The 22,284-nt window shown below is 36.6% G+C and overlaps 1 protein-coding gene across 3 annotated transcripts in view; it reads right to left on the bottom strand.

Annotated features, from left to right (window-relative positions):
- Positions 1 to 22,284, bottom strand: part of Csmd3 (CUB and Sushi multiple domains 3) — a 1,130,934-nt gene that overhangs the window by 665,669 nt on the left and 442,981 nt on the right. For all 3 annotated transcript variants that reach the window (XM_028765583.1, XM_028765601.1, XM_028765593.1), the window contains one exon: positions 1,997 to 2,121. In XM_028765583.1, coding sequence (XP_028621416.1) covers positions 1,997 to 2,121 — 125 coding nt within the window. The remainder of the gene's footprint in view (positions 1 to 1,996; positions 2,122 to 22,284) is intronic.

The raw sequence follows: 22,284 nt of genomic DNA on the forward strand, positions 1-22,284 counted from the left end.
TTTATTACCAATTATATCTGCCCCTTTTTTTTTTTACAACTTTATTATTATTTACAAAATTAAACCCCCGGGTTTTGGGTATAAAAAAAAAAAAAAAAAAAAAAAAAAAAAAAGAAGGCTACCAGGAAGAACTAAAAAGTCACAACAACTAATATGCCAACAAATGCAGAAATGTAGCCATTAAAAGTAATCACAGGTACACGATCAAGCAATAGAAATGGGAAAGGTCAGTTCAAAATACAGACTTATAAAGGTTTGTGGCTAATACTTATAAACACTTGCAACTACCAAACTAGAGAGACCAAGGCAGAGGATTAATATATGAATGAGAGTGTAGCCTGGTGGGAGTAAGTTACAGGCCAGTTGGGGATATATAGCAAGACCTTGTCTCAAAAGTAAAGTTTATAACAAAGAGTGCTTGTATAATTTTGTAAGAATTTTTATTTGAAGAAGTGTAGTGGGTGTGGGAGCTAGGACAAAAGAGGAGGGGTGGAGTGTGGGTAGAACAGTTTTTCAGTTAGCAGTCAGGTTTTAAAAAGAGGAAAAGGAACAAGCAAACCAGATGGCAAAGAGGCAGTCAGAAGGTGGGAAGATTGTTCAACAATATAGAAGCTAAAAAAAGAGATAACATTGTGTAATGATATTCAGACCTTGTCGTCAATGAAATCATAGTTATTTTGATGCTCTGTTAAAACACAGGGCCTGGCATTTGAGTTTGAGAAGTAGGTTTTATTTCTGTATGCATAAACTGTAAATCCTTGCAATATATATGAATATGCTCATCCTAGTGGTGTGGTTCTTGCAAACATTGTTGTTTATTTCTAAGTGTATCAGCACGCTAGTTTCAATGTCTAAAACTTATAGTATGGATTCTATAAGCCAACTGTATAAGTTATCAGAATGTATTGTTTTACACACTAGAGTCTGAAAACAATTATAGGAAACATACCTTAATGCATATGAAAAAGATGAAGTATTCTAATTTAGATACCCTAGCTTCACTTTACTTTCTACATATTAAAAATTTCATTTTTCCTTCAAAATATTTTCATATATATAAAATATAATCATATATTTATGTACAATTGTATAACATATATATGTATATGCATATATATAACAATGGTGTGTGTGTGTTTATAACATACCAAGATTTGTTAACAGTGTCAATTATATTTTCAACCAAAGCTTGATAAAGATAGAAAAGGAATTTCCCTTTTCATTTGTATGGAAATATTTTATTTGAAGAAATATGTTAGAAGTTAAAGTAAGAACAAAGAAGATAAATACACATGCGCACACAGTGTGTCATAGAAAAAGAGAGAGAGAGAGAGAGAGAGAGAGAGAGAGAGAAAGAGAGAGAGAGACAGAGACAGAGAGGGAGGGGAGGGAGGGGAGGGAGGAGACCTGGAGAGAGAGGAGAATGAGGATATACTTGTGATAACTAGTAATACATAAATTGTAACCAATGGTTACTTGGCTTTAGTTTAAACTCAATTAAACTGAACTTCATCCTGTGATAGCCCTCACCACTATACAGTGACAAGTTCCACAAATGAAGTTAGAATCTGGTTTAAAATATGCATTTCACTCTCACACAAGAAAATTAATTGAAGTATTTGCAAAGAACAAAGACAATTTCTACTGGAACTCACTCTGTAGACCAGGCTAGCCTCTAACTCAGAAATCCGCCTGTCTCTGCCTCCCAAGTGCTAAGATTAAAGGCGTGCGCCACCACCACCTGGCACAAAGACAATTTCTAATGCTTGGTATTACATACTTTCAGATTCAGTTGTAATCTTTATGACTATAATTTGGAAACTGTAGATTAGAAACACTGTGGTCTATAGCTTCTGTAAATTTCTTTAAAAACACAAGGATAAATGATTATTTAAAGAATATACGTTAAGTTTTATTTTTAATACTGAGTAAATTAAAAAAACCCTAAGTATCACAGTATCTTCACAGAATATTTCATTGTAATACTTTTCTTTACCTTTACATACAGGCCTGTGGTCACTCCAAGCAGCAAACACTTCAGCTATCCTTTGACACGTAATGCTTTTTGCTCCCTGTAGAACATAATCTTCATCACAGGAGAACTGCACAGTGGATCCAAGGCTACAATTGAACAGACATTAAGACATGTCTTTTAGAGAGACAGAATGTGAGGATAAGCTCTACATCTATGCACTCCATTCAATAGGCCAAATTTATAATAAATTTTCAGAAATAAATATAACATACAACATATATAGTTATGTATTAAAAATAAAGATAAGATGAATCTTCTATAAATATACTCAGTGGCAAGAATTAAAGAAATTTATGTCGAATATCAAGTTCAATTATTATCACCTAATTTACCTGTGGATGGTACATGTGAACAAAACCTTGACATTCTCATTTGAATTCCAGATCTTGGGTTCCTATCATTCTAGTTTGAATTCAAGATCTTGGTTCCTTCTTTAGAATGAACTGACATAGGTCACATGCCTTCGAAAATCTAGCTATGATTTTCAATACATAGAAATACATACTTAAAAAATATATCATGTCCATGCTTTATTGGTAGAATAGTCTGTTCCATCTGACCCCAGACATAGTCACACAAATTTCTAATCCCAAGATTCTGGAGAAGCGGAAGACTCACATGTCAGACTAGTCTATACTAGAGATCAAGTCTCTGTCTCAAGAAAATCAGTCACAAAATACACACCATCCAGTATTTAAGGCTGTAAAAATAAACATAAATGTATAAATACTCAATAAAAACAAAATCCAAGAACGTATCTGAAAGATCATGTAACCTGATCACATAACCTTCATACCAATGATGCAGGGATGATTCAAAATACAAGAATTCATAAATGTGATCTACAATATAAACAAACTTAAAGCAAAGAACCATGTAATCATCTCATTAGATACAGAAAATTCCTTTGATAAAATCCAATACCCTTCATGATAAATGTCCTGGACAGGTTAGGGACACAAGGGACATACCTGTACGTATTCATGATGATTTACAACAAAATTATAGCAAACATTTAACTAAATGGAGAGAAGGTCAAAGCAAATTCACTAAAATCAAGAATGAGGCATAGCTGTCTACTCTCTATATATCTATCCAATATAATATTTAAAATTTTAGCAAGAGCAATAGCCAACTAAGATGATACATATTGGAAAGGAAAAAGTCAAAGTAATGTTATTGGCAGATAATATGATAGTATGAATAAGTGATCCTAAAATTCTACCTGAAAACCAGGGACTTATAGCTGAATATACGATAAACTCAAAAATTCTGTAGTTCCCTTATCTATGATTGGGAAAAGGACTGAGAAATAAATCAGGGAATCATCACCTTTCAAAGTAGCTTCAAATAACATAAAATATCTTGGTGTAACTTAACTCATACTCAAGCAAGTGTTAGACCTGCATGACAGTAACTTCAAGTCATTTAAGAAAGAAATTAAAGATTATCACTGATGGAAAGATCTCTCCGAGCTCATGGGTCAGTAGGATTAGCATAGTAAAATGGCCAACCTATCAAAAGACATCTACATATTCAGTTCAATCCAATTCAAAATAAAAAAATGTTTATTTATTTATGATTTATGTATTTCTTATTCTTATTACAGATCTTGAAAGGACAACTTTTAACTTCATATAGAAAAACAAAAACCCAGGATAGCTAAAACAATCCTGAACAATAAAAAAAAATCTTTTGGAAGTCTCATCATTCCAGATTTTAAATTGTATTAGAGAGCTATAGTAATAAAAAGGACATGGTGTGGCATTGAATATAGACATGCTGAACAATGGAATCAAAGTGAAGACCAGACATCAATCCACAGATATATGGACACCTGACTTTTTTTTAAATATAGAAGCCAGAAATACAAAGTGGAGAAAAGACAGCATCTTCCACAAATGGTGCTTGTCAAACTGAACGGCTAGAAGTAGAAGATCCCAAATAGAGGCATGTTTATCACCCTGTACATAATTCAATTTCAAGTTGAACAAAGACCTCAACATAAAACCAGATACACTTGAGGGAAGAGAAAAAAGTGGGAAATAGCCTTGAATGCATTGGCACAAGAATTGGCTTTCTATATAAAATACTGATAGTACAGGCACTAAGATCAATAATTAATGAGAAAAGAAATTTTAGAAAAAACACGTTTTTCAAATTAAATTTACTTATTTATTCCCCTTCCAATCCAATCTTAGCAGTTCGTCTCCTCCCTGTACCCCTTTATGCAAGTTCTGCCCGCATTTCCCCTTGAGAAGGAGAACCACTCTTCTGGGTATCACACCCTACTTCCCTAACACCCACCCCCACGCATATCAAGTTACTGCTACATCCTCTCCCACTGAAGCCAGACAAGGCTATTAATTTAGGGATATGGGATCTACAGGCAGGCAGGGAGGCAACAAGCTCAGTAACATCCCCTGCTCTAGTTGTTTGCAGGACTCTCATGAAGACCAAGCTGCTTATCTGCTACATATGTGCTGAGGGACTAAGTTCAGCCTGTGCTCCCTCTTTTGGTTGGTGATCCTGTCTCTGGAAGCCTCCAAGGAGCTCTGCACCCCATTTTTAATTGGATTATTTGAATTGCTGGTGTATAGCTTTGTAAGTTCTTCATGTATTTTGGATATTAGCCCTCTGTCAGATGTAGGTTAGTGAAAATGCTACACATCTTGTAAAATTCAGACAGATAGCATGGATATAAGGGGCATACCTACACACAATAAAGACAATATATAGCAATCCAACAGCCAACTTCAAATTAAATGGGAGAAACTTACAGTTTTTACTTTAAAATTGGGGAGAAGACAATGCTAGCCACTCTCCAAATACCTATCCAATATAGTACTTGAATTTCTAGCTAGAGAAATAAATAACTTAAGGAGATCAAGGGGATACAAATTGGAAAGGAGTAAGTCAAAGTACTGCCATTCACAGATGATATGATAGTATATATAACCATCCCCAAAAATTCTACCAGAGAACTCCTACAGCTGATAAACACCTTCAGCAAAATGGCTGGATATAAAATGAACTCAAAGAAATTAGTTGCCCGTCTCTACACAAGTGATTGCTTGATATATTCCTGTGTTATTTCCTGGGTCAGGGTATTCTCTCAGGTATTTTAAGCATGTATAATCCACAAGCAGCAACATTTCATCACATTTTGTGAGTGTTCAATAAACAACAAGACTAATAATGAGTTCCGGATGTAGCAAATAAAGACATGCAGACATAAAGCCATGTATAAAAATGAATAATTGCAGGCGTCTCAGTTCTAGAGGATATAGGTCGGCAACATATACACAATGGAAGAAAACAGAAAGTAATGATAATAAAGCATTGAGATAAACAAATAAGTCCTAGTAAGAGAAATAAGTTGTGGAACTTTTTCAATTACTACATTTTATTAAACTAATAATGATCTCTAGTGCTCCTTATGTTTGCCACAAATGAGTGTATTTAATTTGAATCAGGCTTTCCACAGTAAAATATATAAAATACATAATTTTTAAGTCATTTGAGCTTTAGTAGGCTTTTTTTGTGAGGGTGATTATTATAAATAAATGTATATTATCTGGATATAGGCAACTTAAATGTAAACAACTACCTATGTACCTTTGCTATCAAGTCAAAAATTATCTTTGATTGTCTCTTAGGGATGTAAAATTATTCTCTTAGTGAGGTAACAATTTCATTTTTCTCTTCTCCCAGATAATGCATTCCGAGTAATTTACATGTAAAATGAAGAGGGAGTGTAGATAGTAGTTTAGGTCACAGAATAAGATCTGCTAACCCCTAGCTCATCCTCTGTAGTAGAAATGAAGCATCATTTATTGATTACATATCATGCATTCAAATATTTCTACTAGGCTAAACCAGGACACTGACATCTGGAGTCCTAGACAGTGAAAGACATCCTAGTATCTCTGTTTTGGTCTCTTTGCAGTTTAATACTTCACTCTATAAACTGTTAGTGCAAATTATTTTCTTCATTTGTTAGGTTCAAACTAAAAAATATTACTGCTATGTATATATTCCAGACATCAACTTCATATTTCAGATGCTATCATACTATGTGTTGACCCAGAACTCGTGCTTTTTTCTTTTGTCATTATCAAGGTTTATTTTCTAATTTTCTGTTCTACTGATTCTGAAGCTTTTCCTCACCTATTCAATGTAGAATTGAATAGCTCCTTATCTGTATCTGAAATAAGCCAACAGGTACATGTTTTTACTGCTGTATTTGCTGGCTCTCACTGAGAAAAAAATACAAGAATAGAGAGAAAGAAGGTAGGGAAGAAGGAGAATAATTTTTGACCACTATTTTGCAATGAGTCATGTCATTTGAAAGCATTATGCAGGGCATCTAGAACACATACCTCTTGGATTTTCTCTGATTTAGAAGACTATCAGGGGTGTTCTATGTTTAAACTAGAGTCTCTGTCACTAGTAGTAATCATTTTATATCAAGACTTAACATACATTCAGAAGAATGTAAACTCCTTGCATGACAAATGCTTTTAAGTTACTTATTTGTCTTTTAAAATCATTACTATCTCTTGGGCTATTAAAGAAAAAAGCCCTTGAACAACAACAACAACAAAAATTTACAGGGAACCATCTCCATGATGGAGTATCACTGAAAGTATATTTAACAACAACAAAAAATACAGCAAGGCAAAAGGGCAGAACAGAAAAATCAACAGAATAGCACCTTTTGAATAGGATCTGGGCTCAATGTTTAGAAAATGGATGTGTTGAGCAAATGGACATTTTTTTTCATTATGTCTTTTTATGAAGTATTTTAAGGTGGTGATGAAAGAAAAGTCTTGGCAGTTAAGAGTTTTTATTTTTTCTTACAGGACACAAGAGTATTTCCCCAGTATCCATACTGGGTAACTCACAGCCACTTGTACCTTGAGCTCTGGGGTATCCAATACTCTTCACTGGAGTAAAGCTTGGTCATCTATGTACATGTCCCACAAATTCATAGAATTATGCCACATAAACATGATTAAAGATAAATCTTGAGGATTCAAATAAACCTAAAGAAAACCTGTAACTATGGAAATTTAATAATACACGTAAAAACAGAATAGAAAATTTATTTAGTTAGGATGAAATGATGCAGCAATCCAAAAATAAATTATTGAACACATTATTAAGATTAAAATTATCAGGCAGATGACACAAAACAACATTGTTTGGAAACAAGTATGAATCTTCACGATAATCATGTTGGCCAATCTTTAAATGTCATCAAATTTTTAAAAATACTTAATTTCTCAAAATTGTCCCGTTATATAAAAATTTAAAGGCTATCAGTGGAATAAGAGATTTTTTTCAGAATATATAAGCTTTGAAACCATTTAGTTTGATTGAAATAGTGAACTTATAATTTTGCTCATAATCAAATAAAATATTAACAAAGGGAAAAGAAGGAAAAGAAAGCTGTTGATATTTGGTTCAAAAGGAAGATTCTCAAAACTAAACAATCTTATGAGCAATACATTTATGATGAATGGGTATTTTAGGGTTTTTTATATACTGTTTTGTGGTTAGTTTAAAGGTTCCATGATTTCCTGACAAATGCAGAATTTAACATTAACACAGATGGCTAGTCTTCCAAATTAAAATTTTATGAGGAGAAATTAAACAGACAAAGTCTGATTCAAAAGCTAAAGCTTATGTAAAACATTTGTGTAGTGAAAAGATTAAATTTCTAAACATGCAGAAAGGAATAAACTAAACCAACTAAACCTCAATATAGGATAATATTTTTGATAAATCAAATAATTCTTTAAATTTATTTAAACTAGCACTTTCAACAATGCTTAATTGAACATTAAAAAACATAGCTTACTTTTTTTCTTTCACTAAAATGAAATTTAGGGCAATTTTTTAAAAACATGATCATTATGTGCTCTAAGAATACAAAGTGATTTAGGAATGAGGAACAACTAAATTTAAAAATGTTCCATTTTGTATGCCTGTAACTTTCAAAAACTCTGGAGCAAATGTGTTTTTACATCAAGAACTCTATAGAACAGTTCATACTTTTCTGTATTTACCTTTCTTTTTACCATATGATCCATTAATAAAATGCATGGGGTCACAAGATTTTTATTCTATAACTAAAAACAGTAATAAAAAAGCAGTATATGAACAATTGATATTTAAATGCACACACAAACACACACATATACTATTTAGCAATATATTTAGTGGAAATAAAGGCAATGAATTTGAAGGAGGGTAGGAAGGAATGTTTGGAGAAATGAAAGAATATGGAGAATTGTTGCTAACATATATAAATATAGAATTATATGTAGGAAGCCGCGCATGCGCTGGCTAAAGCCGCGTTTGCCTGACATCCGGGATTTTTCCTGGTGAATAGGTGAATTGCGCATGTGCCATGGAAAAGGCCTGCCAAAGTTAAAGCCCATCCCACGGCGTTTGGCACGCTACGAGTAAGCAGCCAATCAGAGGTGAATGCACCGCTCCAAGGGTATATTAAGCAGTGCTTTTCCTGGGCCTGGGGTCTTCTTCCACCATTTTGTATTTGGGAATAAACGTGTTTTTACGGAAGGATTCTGGTGTGTGTGTGTGGTGCGTTCTTGCTGGCGAGACGATTACACGCGCGCCTCACAGTTGGTGCCGAGAAACCCGGGAGAATTTACCATCGCCGGCGCTGTTTAAGAAGGCCCTCCACTCGTCCTCTACGCGTGGAGTGAATCCAGAACCGTAGAACAAGGTAATGCTCTCTGAGAGATATGTTTGGACTTGATTTAATTTATTTCCCTCCCCAGTTGGTAGGAACTTTAGAGGCTCTCGCTATGGTGCTGGTAGCGTTAGTTCTCTTCCTTTTGGTTTTCGTGGCAGTTCGGGGAGCGGCAGACGGATTACGGATTAGCATGTCAGAAACAGAGAAAGGAAGGAAGCGCTTAGAAATTCAGAAAGGAAAAGGGAAAAAGGATATATTAAAGAAATTAAGCCTCCCCGAGGAACAATCCACGGGGATGAAAGATGAGGGGAAGAACACCCTTGGGAGAGACGGGAGGAAAGTAAGCCTCAAAAAGAGATTTCTTTATCCGGTAAAGGAAGTTTTGAGGCTTGATGCCTCTGAGTTGGAGGGGATAACTTCCTCAGAGGACTCAGATGAAGAGATAGATGAAGAGGAAAGATGCCAGCCAGATAAACAGTTGCCGCCATGAAATCTAAAGCAGAGGAAAACGAGAGATAGAAGCCGGATGGCCTCTCGGCCTGTAGCGCCCTCCCAACCTAATGTTCTCGGCGCACTTCCGCCTTATGTGGACAGGCGCTGCTCAGGCTCCTTCCTTTCAGAGGAAGACAAGAGAAAAATGTTACAAGCTTTTCCAGTGTTTGAGGACGCAGGAAGAGGTCGTGTCCACGCACCTGTAGAGTATGCTTCTATTAAAGAATTCGCTGAATTGGTTAACAAGTATGGAGTTGATGCTAATTTTACAATTATGCAGCTTGAGAGATTTGCCACTATGGCAATGACTCCGAATGATTGGCAGAACACAGTAAAAGCTGCTCTCCCTAATATGGGACAGTATATGGAATGGAAGGCTTTGTGGCACGACGCTTCTCAAGCACAGGCAAAGGCCAACGCTAATGCGGAGGGCAATCAGAGACAGTGGACTTTTGAATTATTAACAGGGCAAGGACAGTATGTTGCCGACCAGATTAACTATGATTGGGAAGCATATGGCCAGATTTCCACCGCCGCAATTAAGGCATGGAAGGCCCTCTCGAAAAAGGGCGAGGCTGGAGGAAATTTAACAAAAATATTACAAGCCCCCCAGGAGTCCTTTTCAGAATTTGTTGCTAGAATGACAGAAGTAGCAGGCAAGATTTTTGGAGACCCAGAGCAAGTCAAGCCATTGATCGAACAATTAGTATATGAAAATGCCTCACCAGAATGTAAGGCAGTTATTGCCCCTAGGAGAAACAAAGGGCTGACAGATTGGATAAAGGTCTGCCGAGGTCTTGGAGGCCCACTGACTAACGCTGGCCTGGCAGCAGCTATCCTGCAAGGCCAGAGCCGCTCAAGTCCTGGCGGCCGTAAAGTATGTTATAATTGTGGCAGACCAGGTCATTTGAAACGAGAATGTCGTACTCCTATACAAAAGAAAACCCCTGGGTTATGTACTAAGTGCAGGAAGGGATATCATTGGGCCAATGAATGTCGCTCGGTTAAGGACATTCGGGGAAGGATTATTCAACATGATCCCTCCCCTACAGAAAGAGATGAAGACATTTCAAAAAACGAATATTCGGGCCCAAGGTCTCAGGGCCCCCAAAAATATGGGACACAAGCCTACAACCGGGGGAGACCTCTAACTGCAGAGCTACAAGAGGTTCCGCAGGGTTGGACCTCCGCTCTATCTCCATATGAGGGTGTGCAACCTATCCCGGTTGATTTTAAAGGTCCCCTGCCTGAGGGAAGCGTTGTCCTTATTCTAGGCCGTTCCTCTCTTACCTTGAAGGGGCTTGTGGTTCATCCTGGGGTGATAGACCAAGATTATACGGGAGAACTTCAAGTTCTCTGTTCTTGTCCACAAGGCATATTTTCCATCTCCCCTGGAGATAGGATTGCTCAGTTGGTTATTCTTCCAAGTCTACATAATTGTTTTCCATCCCCCGGGGCGCCAAGAGGTGCCAATAGGTTCGGTTCTTCAGGAACTGACTTTGCTTATTTAGTAGTGGATCTCAAAACTAGACCCACTTTACAATTAACAATAGAAGGGAAGAGTTTTACAGGAATTTTAGACACAGGAGCTGATAAAAGTATTATTTCCTCCAACTGGTGGCCTAAGGTGTGGCCTGTTATACAATCATCCCACTCCTTACAAGGGTTGGGATATGAGGCCAACCCTACAGTCAGTTCACGCTCCTTGACTTGGAAGACGCCAGAGGGTCAGACAGGAAGCTTTATACCTTATGTGCTTCCTCTCCCCGTTAACCTCTGGGGAAGAGACATTTTACAAGGCTTAGGACTGACACTAACTAATGAGTACTCTCAACAAGTTATTAATATTATGAAAAGAATGGGATATAAGGAAGGAAAAGGCCTTGGTAGAAAAGAACAAGGAAGGTTAAACCCAATTTTACAAGAAAGTAATACAGGAAGACAAGGTCTGGGTTTTCCCTAGTTGCCACTGAGGGCTCCTTGCCCATACCCTGGCTTACAGAGGAAGCCGTGTGGGTTCCTCAGTGGCCCTTATCCTCTGAGAAATTGGAAGCTGCTACAAGGCTGATTGAGGAACAGGCACAGCTTGGTCATTTAGAACCTTCTACTTCTCCTTGGAATACCCCTATCTTTGTTATAAGAAAGAGATCAGGAAAATGGAGACTTCTCCATGATTTAAGGGCCATTAATAAACAGATGCAGCTGTTTGGCTCAGTGCAACGAGGCCTGCCTCTGCTCTCTGCTTTACCTAAGCAGTGGAGGATAATAATTATAGACATTAGGGATTGCTTTTTCTCCATTCCCCTATACCCGCAAGATAGGCAAAGATTTGCATTCACTTTGCCTGCTGTTAATCATCTTGAACCAGACAAAAGATATCAGTGGAAAGTTTTGCCTCAAGGCATGGCCAATAGTCCTACCATATGTCAGCTGTATGTACAAATGGCCCTTGAACCTGTTAAGAAACAATTTCCTTCTCTACTCTTGATTCATTTTATGGATGATATTTTAATATGCCATAAAGAGTTGACCACTTTGCAGAACTCATATCCTTTATTAATTGCTACATTAAGACAGCGGGGTCTGCATATTGCCACAGAGAAGGTTCAAATTTCAGAAATCGGTTCCTTTTTAGGGACAGTTATTTACCCTGAGAAAATAGTTCCTCAAAAATTAGAAATTCGCAGAGATCATTTACATACCTTAAATGACTTTCAAAAGTTACTAGGTGATATAAATTGGTTAAGACCATTTTTGAAAATTCCCTCTGCTGAATTAAAACCTTTGTTTGACATTCTGAAAGGAGATTCCCATATTTCCTCACCAAGAGCATTAACACCGGCTGCAAATCATGCCCTGCGATTGGTGGAGGATGCCTTGCAAAAAGCTCAGCTAAAACGCATTGATGAGACCAAAACTTTTAATTTGTGTGTCTTTAAAACCAGACATTTACCAACTGCCGTGTTATGGCAGGATGGGCCCTTATTATGGATTCATCCTAATGCATCTCCTGCAAAGATTATTGAATGGTATCCAGATGCGGTTGCTCAGCTTGCCTTACGGGGATTAAAAGCAGCTGTCACTCATTTTGGAAGGGAGCCTAAGGTTTTAATAGTGCCTTATACTGCACATCAAGTTCAAATATTAACTGCTACCTCTGATGTTTGGGCCGTGTTGGTTACCTCCTTTAATGGTCAAATAGATAATCACTACCCTAAACATCCCATTTTACAGTTTGCCTTAACTCAAGCTATTGTATTTCCACATGTCTTATCTCAAAAGCCACTCCTGGATGGAGTGGTCATTTACACAGATGGGTCAAAGACAGGTGTGGGTGCTTATGTAATTGATAATAAGGTCACTGCCAAACAATACCAGGAGACTTCACCTCAAGTTGTGGAATGCTTGGTAGTTTTGGAGGTTCTTGAAACCTTTCCAGGCCCTTTAAATATTGTTTCAGATTCCTTTTATGTAGTAAATGCAGTTAAAGCCTTAGAAGTGGCTGGGCTAATTAGACCATCTAGTAGACTTGTAAAAGTTTTTCAAAAGATTCAATTTGCCTTAGTTAATAGGAGATTTCCGGTTTTTATTACACACATCAGGGCTCACTCAGGTCTACCAGGTCCAATGTCTCATGGGAATGACCTAGCAGATCGAGCCACAAAATTGGTTGCTATCACCCTATCTTCAAAATTAGATTTGGCCAAAGATTTTCATAAAAACTTTCATGTAACAGCAGAGACGTTACGTCGTCGGTTTGAGGTAACTAGAAAGGAAGCTAGAGATATAGTTACTCAATGTCAGAATTGCTGTCAATTTTTACCAGTGCCTCATGTAGGAATTAATCCACGAGGAATTCGGCCACTACAAATTTGGCAAATGGATGTCACTCACATCCCAACTTTTGGCAAATTACAATATTTACATGTTTCCATTGACACTTATTCTGGAATTATATTTGCTTCTCCGTTGACCGGAGAAAAGGCAGCACATGTTATTCAACACTGCCTTGAGGCATGGAGTGCCTGGGGGAAGCCTAAAATTCTTAAAACGGACAATGGGCCAGCATACACTTCTCAAAAGTTTAGACAATTTTGTGGCCAAATGGAGGTAACCCATCTAACAGGCCTCCCTTATAACCCTCAGGGACAGGGCATCATAGAACGGGCTCATCGCACTCTTAAGTCTTATCTAATAAAACAAAAGGGAGGAGTCGAGGAGACTCTGCCCTTAGTGCCACAAGTCACCGTTTCTATAGCACTTTTTACTCTCAATATTTTAAATCTGGACAGTCAGGGCCATTCGGCTGCTGACCGTCACTGTTTAGAGCCTGACAGGCCGAAAGAGATGGTAAAATGGAAAGACATTTTGACCGGACAATGGAAGTGCCCAGATATTGTTTTATTAAGAGCCAGGGGAGCGGTTTGTGTGTTCCCACAGGAAGAAGACAACCCGTTTTGGCTACCAGAGCGGCTGACGCGGCGACTTGCGATATTGGAAGGTGACACCCAGGCGGACCCTCCAGGCTCTGATGACAGCCCTTGTGCTGATCCAAGGGATACAGGTTCCTAGTATATCGGGGAAACGATGATGGACCATATTATCTGCCTTTCCAAAACCCATACCAGTCAGACATAATGGAACTAATCTGTCCAGAAAATTGTTTTAATATCTTACAGGAAATTGGTTAGAAAACTTCAGTGAGACACTCAGAAAATTGAGAACAGCTGTGGTGAACATCAACTTGACGCGCGTGGATCTGCCCCTGACTGAGGGACTGTCCTCCTGGAATTCTTCAGCTTTCTTCTTTTCTTTTAAGTGGGTGGGAGTAGGCCTGTTTGGTAAGCCCTATGTTGCGGATCAGTATTCATCCTTTGGTTGGATTGCAAACTCAGAGCTCAACAAAATCTTGACAAGGCTATTATTGCACAGGCGCTTGTGATCAAAAAACTAGGGGCTTCCCCGGCAGTGTGGTTATCACTGCCTCAAATATAAGCAGTCTCCCCCTCACGAGTGGTGGTGCTAAATATTAGGCCATCAGCGTTACACCCCAAAGGATTTGCCCATTGTACTGGGTCGGTGAGGAGTCTTGGCCTGGCTGATTCTTGTCTGTGTAGCTGTGGTACCTGAATTTTGAGACAAACAGCCCTTGCACCCCTAGGAGATGACTCCATTGCACAGGGATGGGTGTTTGCATCTCTTTCTGTTTCCCTTAGCCCTTGCACTCAGAGGACTCGCTTCCATTGCACCTGATAGGGTAAGGGAGACTGTCTTAAACTATTAGTCCTTGATCGCTTATTCCCCCAAGATGGAATTTGCTTGATCGACCTTGAGTTTGAGTCATGACTGGTACCACCCTAGACAGGCCAAGGACAGCCAGATAGACAACTCCATCTTTTTGTCTCCAGGCCAGTTGCCAATTGGTCCCAATGACGGGAATAAGTTGATCCCATATGCCAGAGATACACCACGAGTGGTGAGTCTATCCAGTAACAGGCATTACAAGTGGCCACAACCTGGGGCGCACATTCTGAGAATGCCAGGTGTGGGTGCGCGACCCTCGTAGCCTAGACAGAGAGCTCACCATTCTTTGGTGCTGGCTGTGGAGAAATGTCAACTAGCCTAAGACACGGGACATTGACCAGTGCCTGTTTAACAAAACAAAAAAGAAATAGCCAGTAGACAGATTCCTCAGCCGCTGTACCCAGGGGCTTCTGATAAAGACACCCGGTAAAGCCTCAAACATTTCTATACACAGTCCCTGCCCACTAAGGTGTTCGTTCCACGGATAGAAGGTCTGGAAAGTCTATAACGGAGTGGACGGATAAGCCTCAGCCACCTAAGACAGGGCAGCCGCGGGTGGGGAGGCTGACCCCGTGACGGGTAAGAGTTTGAGCACCGCCCTCTAAAGAGACTCAGACCCGCCGTGAGACCCCCAAATATGGGAGTTACGAAACCTTCCCAGGGATCTCAACTACCACCCTCTACAATAAAACAAAAAGGGGCAGATGTAGGAAGCCGCGCATGCGCTGGCTAAAGCCGCGTTTGCCTGACATCCGGGATTTTTCCTGGTGAATAGGTGAATTGCGCATGTGCCATGGAAAAGGCCTGCCAAAGTTAAAGCCCATCCCACGGCGTTTGGCACGCTACGAGTAAGCAGCCAATCAGAGGTGAATGCACCGCTCCAAGGGTATATTAAGCAGTGCTTTTCCTGGGCCTGGGGTCTTCTTCCACCATTTTGTATTTGGGAATAAACGTGTTTTTACGGAAGGATTCTGGTGTGTGTGTGTGGTGCGTTCTTGCTGGCGAGACGATTACACGCGCGCCTCACAATTATATCTGTACATCTATATATAAATAAACTTTTAATTTACATGTCTATATATATTATCTATAAAATTATATATATATATATATATATATATATATATATATATATATATATATATATACACATGTCCATACTTTTTGGCCATATTCTTTCATATCTGACTTAACTCAACCATATCTTGTTTAACTTGTAGTAAGAGCTTCAGTCTTTTGACAGCACTCCAAATTAAATTGGTTATTATTATTATTATTATTGTTATTATTTAAAGTTTATATGAGTCTAAGGTTTTGCCAAAACATTTGCTCAAATGAAAGAAAAAAATCAGAAAAGACGTCATAGGCTTCCTAAATGTTTATTATCATTTTATCACTCTTCTGTAGACAATTTTATTTTCCCTTTAGGTTGTTTCAACAGAACCAATATTGTGTCAAATGAGAATGGATTCAATTGAGCATTCAAACACTTTTGTGTTTCTCTTATCTCTTGTGTTTGTGACAAGTGTGTATACGGCTCCTGGGTGCCTTGCTATAGGAAGTATGTAAGTGTCACTCAGTAACTTAAACACTGTAACATAGTTGTTAATATTTGATTCAAAAAGGAAATTCTCCAGACCAAGCAATCTTATCAGCAATGCATTTAGGATAAATAGCTTTCTTTAAGATACTGTTTGTGGAAATAAATCATTTTTGAGGAATATACACAAATTGTTATGTTATCTAATATAATCATGTTTATTTTAAATCTAAAAATAAATTTTAAAAATTATCAAAATTAATAAGCTGATATGGCATTCATTCTAGTTAACAAAGAACCTGATTGCCAAAATTTTGTATAATCTACTCCTTTCAATCAGAAAAAATTATCTCAAAAAAGACATAAGAATATGCAAGATATCATAAGCTACTCTGAGTGATATCCCAAGTACAAAAGAACTGTTTTATACTTGGTAATGCCTCAGTTACTCTTAGATGGTAGTTTCAGCTTGAAATCCTATAGTGGCCAGGCAGTGGTGGTGCTCGCCTTTAATCCCAGCACTTGGGAGGCAGGCGGGTTTCTGAGTTCGAGGCCAGCCTGGTCTACAGAGTGAGTTCCAGGACAGCCCGGGCTATACAGAGAAACCCTGTCTTGAAAAACCAAAAAAAAAAAAAAAAAGAAATCCTAAAGTGAAATTATGAATGCTGTGATAAATTATCATGTACACAAATAATTCAAATTTGTCACTCTTTATCAAATAAAGTCTGTGAAATAAATTTGTATATTCATAATTAATTAACAGTATATCTTACTATGAAATGTTTTGAGTCAATAAGATTAGACTTCCTGCAGGTCCCAGGAGCTGTAGCATTCCATGGATCCATTCAGTTTTCATTAAAACATAAAATGTCAAGACAATATATCTCAAACATCTTACTATGCTATTATGATAATCTATCCTTTAATGAATAAACATATTTGACTTATAATTTAGAGGTATTTAACTGTTAAATCATTGTCATCTAGCCTAATAAATTTTGTATAAAGTATTTCCTGTAACATATAACAAATGAAAATTGAATTACTTTTAACTTTGAGAGCAACACTTTGCATCATATAGAGTAGCTTTCAAGTAAAAGCAAAACAATAAAAGTCCTTCAACTAATGTTGGATGAAAATCAGCATCAGCTTTGCAAAAAGCAAAGAGAAATTTAAAAAATTGAGCATGCTCGTATGACCTTTATTGTTTTATTCCAAAGACCTACAACCAGACAATATCTGGACAATTCATATTGTAGTCAAATACAAATCATTCTGTAAAACATCATCCAATTTATAAAAGGATATGGAAAAATTAATATTGATTAGCAATATGACATGGTCTAAAATACAGAATTCCTCAAGATACACAACACAGGGACTTCTGCTATTGCCTCCCTTACTACATTGGATCGTATCATTTTTCCTGTAATGAAAAATATACTCCTACCTCTTTAAGTGTTTTGTTGTTGCTGATGTTATTTTTTTTTTAAGCAAAGAGATAAATTGCAAAGGGAGATATGGAGATGTTGTTATTTTAAGACTTACCATGGGGTTCAAAGTCTTTTAAAATTGGCTTTTGTGGGAATGGGGAAAAGTTTGGAACTCATGACATTCTGCTAGAAAAGTTAATGAATTGTAAATTGATGATAAAGGACCATTTGATAATAATAATAATAGGAATAATAAGAAAATCAGTAGAGGCACAACTCCTGCAGTTATAAAGGCAGCATTTGCTGAGGGACCATGCTAGATGGCTTTAATGTGAGATTCTCACAATCCATCTGGCTGCATTTATTCTGTGTTCCGAGAACTTTGCGGGACTGGTGTGTAATGATAATGGACTAGTTTGTTTAAAGTAAGTACTTTCTGGGCAGGAGAATATTTAGGTTGTATCTTGCATACTGCTTAATATTCTCAGACATATCTACCTTGGGAGTAAAATGTAGAGCAGAAACCTTGACAAATGTAATGTTTGGTGAGGAAAGGTATGTGAACAAGTTGAAAGAGTCAAATGAGACTGCCGATGACTATAAGCTGTAATAGTTAAAGAGGATAGTGTAATTAGGAAAACTCGGTATTGTGCACTCAGATAACAGGAAAATATTCTGGAGAGCAAGAGCAAGAGCAAGATTCCATTCATCTAAGGCCACAACTGTTAAAATAGATGGCCTAAACTTAGAATAGCACAAATGGGCTTTTCTGCTGAAGTATAACTTCCTAAGTAGAATTTTCCACTTAGCATGCAGAAGCATATAGAACTAGAGAGAAGGACTAATGACAAACAAAGTGTGGCAGGATCAGAGTCCCTGCAACAGAGGGTTCTGCATACAGATAGGAAGGTGAGGTCTCCATTTGCCGTGGAGTTCCTAGAACACTGGAGATGCCACGACCATAGGACATATGAAGTGGAGCCAGTTCAAGAGTAAAGTCACATGTGCTAAAGGCCATAGAACTGTAGAGGTTGTCATTGGAACCCTAGAAACTGGACCATGGAAATACATAATTGGGCATTTGTCATACCAGATTTTAATGGTTCTGGTTTGTTCATTTCTGACTATGCTGACATTCTTCCTCTTTCTAATGGTGATATTTATTCTGTGCTATTGTGTGCTAGAAGAGTATGACTTTATTGGCTTTTTGGGGTTTTGTTTTCATTGGAGCTCATATATGTTTCAGATTAGCCATAGACTTTGTACCTTTACATAGTGTTTCAATGTTGAAGATTATAGGAACTTTTGAATTTGACTGGTTATACTACATTATAAGATAGACTTGCGCCTATGTGGATAAAAGTATATGGCTATGGCTTAAGTGTAATATATGTCTGGATGTTGTGTTGAAAAGGATTTCATTTGTGTTTATTGATACCGAGTGTCAGGTGAAGGGTCTAGAATCATTGTATAGACAAACATATGGTATGGTGGTTTGGATAAAAATGGCACTATAAACTTGTAGGGAGTAGCACTATTAGGAAGTGGTGGAGGAAGTGTGTCAATAGGGTGTGCTTTGAGATGTCAAATGCTCAAGGCAAGCACAGTATCTCTTTCTCTTTCTGCTTCCTGCAGATCCAGACGTAGAACTCAGTTACTTTTTCAACACCAGGCTGCCTACCATGACAAAAATGGACTAAACCTCTGAAACTCTGAAACTATAAGCCAGCTCCAATTAAATGTTTTCTTTTATAAAAGGTGTCATGGTTATGGTGCCTTTTCACAACTATACAACCCTAACAAAACTATTATGAATATGTCTGTGAAGTCTTATCTTGATTCAGTTAATTGTGTTAGGAAGATCCACCCATAAATATAGGTGCCCACCCATAAATATAGGTGGTGTCATTCCATGGACAGGTTGCTAGACTTAATAAAAAAGAAAAAAAATGAACTTAACACAATCATTTATCTCTGTGTTTCTCTACAGTGGGTGTGATATAATTGGGCACCTTCTGATTTTGCTAAATACTTCTGCCATTATGGCATATTGTTTGAAATTATATGCCAACAAAACAGAAAAATAAACCAAACCAAACCAAAACACAACAAAGCAAAATAAAACAAAGCAAAACAAAACCTTCCATATATAAGTATTTATCAGGTATCTTATTATAGTTGTGTGGCAAGGTATTTGTCAGGTATTTTATCAGAGTTATACAACACATGCTATACGGTGATAAAGGTTGTTGGGTATGAACCTAAAAGACAATAAAATCTCAGTTATTTTTCCTGATATACAATGTAAGTTACTACTGTCTTTGTATGTATCAAGTTTCCTCCTCTTACCATTTCACCAATTACCAGGCCAACCAGCATTACCATTCACACAAACAGAAAAAAAAAATCGGATTTTCTCTAATTAATGATCAGAACATAAATCAATGACTTCTGTTCAAGTATAAATAAGTGAATACATGGTTTATTATTTTTTACATTTGAAAACTCAAATAAAATTTTCAAATATGCATCATTTTATATTTTAAATAACTCATAATCATATTAGGATTCAAAACTCATCTGATCCATGACAACTATCTTACCAAACAAATTGAACACACAGATTTTTTTTCCTAGAGATTATTGCTATTTTTTATACAGTTTACAGTCCACATTAAAGGTGGTACTACATTATTTACATTTTTGATGGAAATAAAGGAAACATCCCATACTGTACAGAACCACTAGCTTGACTGGGTCTAGAGTATCATAACAATTCTATTATTTCAATAGCATCCCTAGTTGATGCTGGAATTTAGTAGGCTATGTGACAGAAATCATTGTTTCACTATGGGAAATTGAAAAAGGACAGTGATATAAAATCTATTTAAAGAGTTAATCAGAAGTGTATACAATATTTAAACAGTAAATAAAAGTTAAAAAGTCTTATAATATAAATTATTAACTATTTTAGAAATAACTACAATATAATTAGTATATCAATGGAAGTATGAGTTATTTTATTGAATTTAAAGACATGGCAAAATGAATCCTATTAACTGGAAAATTATTATATAAATAATATATATAATATAGTATGAGTCCATTTTCAGATGATTTGTAATATATTTGTCTTGTATAGGGTTTTATAAAGTATATTCTCAGTATGATAGGCATCATAATTCCTTAAGTGTCTCATACAGTCTTATCTTCACCATGTCATTTCTATCTGAAGGTTAGTTTTAAAGTAAGGGCACTGAAATTTCAAGTGATAAATTTACATAATTCAAATAAGTTATGAGTTTGAATAGATAATAAATATTAGCTGTGAATATAAAACGGGTTATTCTAGCAATAGAATGACCACTTGTGTGAATATATTTTAAAACTAATAACCATTATAGACTCCTTGTGAAAACATTATAGACGATCTGCTTATCTTTCAGGATACATATTAAGATCTTTGGGATAAAAATTGATAGCCATTTGTTTTCTGGTAGAGTCCAACTCTCCTTTTTCTCTTTTCTAGTTTGCGCACACAGTCCACCACCCATACCCTCTTCAAAAATTCTTCATTCCCAAATCAAGCCATACGTCCAAATGCTTCCTTACTTACCAGTTCATTTGCAAACATTTGTAGCTCAGATAATGAAGGTAAAAATTAGTAAATTAGAGAGTAATGTATTGACTAGAGCTGTTTATCATTTCTAACTACTATATAAGCTCAATAAAAGCCCACTGGCCATGTTTAGGACATTTTACTTCTGTTAGGACCCATGCAAAGAGCAAGCAATAATGAAAGAGGAATACATATTATGCTATTTTCATAATACAATATGTACTATGGAAGTATTGAAAAAATTAAATGCCATATACAATTTTAAATGTGATATTTCCATGAAAGAACATGGAGAAAATATAGAAAAGTTATAGTTTAAATATATGATGTTTAAAATTAAGGCTGAATTATCTGTATAATGAAAATAAAGAAAAAATATATAGTCATTTTAAAGAATTCAGAGTGCAAAATTTCCAACAGTCTCAGTAATGGTAGATTGATTTTCATAATATGTATGATCTACAATACTTGGCAACTAGGATCACCTGCCTGATAGTTTCACATGAGTTAACCATCTGTTCCCCTTTGTTTAGGTACATATTTAGTATTATTGCTGATATTTTTATTTTTAATTTCATAACCCAGTCAAAGATTCCTTCTTCTTTACACTGTCAAAATTGGCAATGTCCTAGAACATTGTGAATATTAAATAAATGTTCATTAAATTAAGTGAAACAGCCTGGTTTTATTATCTATACTCTTTTTTTCACCCTTTAAAACAGAACTTAAATCTATAAAGAAAATTATTTGACACTTTTAATGTTTATGAAAATTTTATAATCATAAAATAAATACACATAAAAGTTTAATTTAGTTAATATTAAACAGTTAAGATATTCTCAAGTAGCTTTTATATCTGGGCCAAAATTATTCTCTTTTAAAAGTCACATACTATGAACATAAAATGGCAAACAAGACAGAACAGACCTGTTCTTTTGGATTAACTTTCCTGTAAGAAGACCCACACTTTCAGTCAGTGTTACAATAGAAAATAAAAGTTATACCAGTCGTTTCCCAGGAACAGTCATAGTACAAGTCACAGGGTATAGTTAGTCAGAGGGAGAAAGGGAGAAGAAGATATAGATAGGGAGAGTGGGAGAGAGGGAGGGAGAGAGGAGGGAATGAAGGAAGAAA

The sequence above is a fragment of the Grammomys surdaster genome, unplaced genomic scaffold (genome assembly GCF_004785775.1).
Source record: "Grammomys surdaster isolate TR1022 unplaced genomic scaffold, NIH_TR_1.0 63, whole genome shotgun sequence".
In the NCBI taxonomy this organism is placed as follows: Eukaryota; Metazoa; Chordata; class Mammalia; order Rodentia; family Muridae; genus Grammomys; species Grammomys surdaster.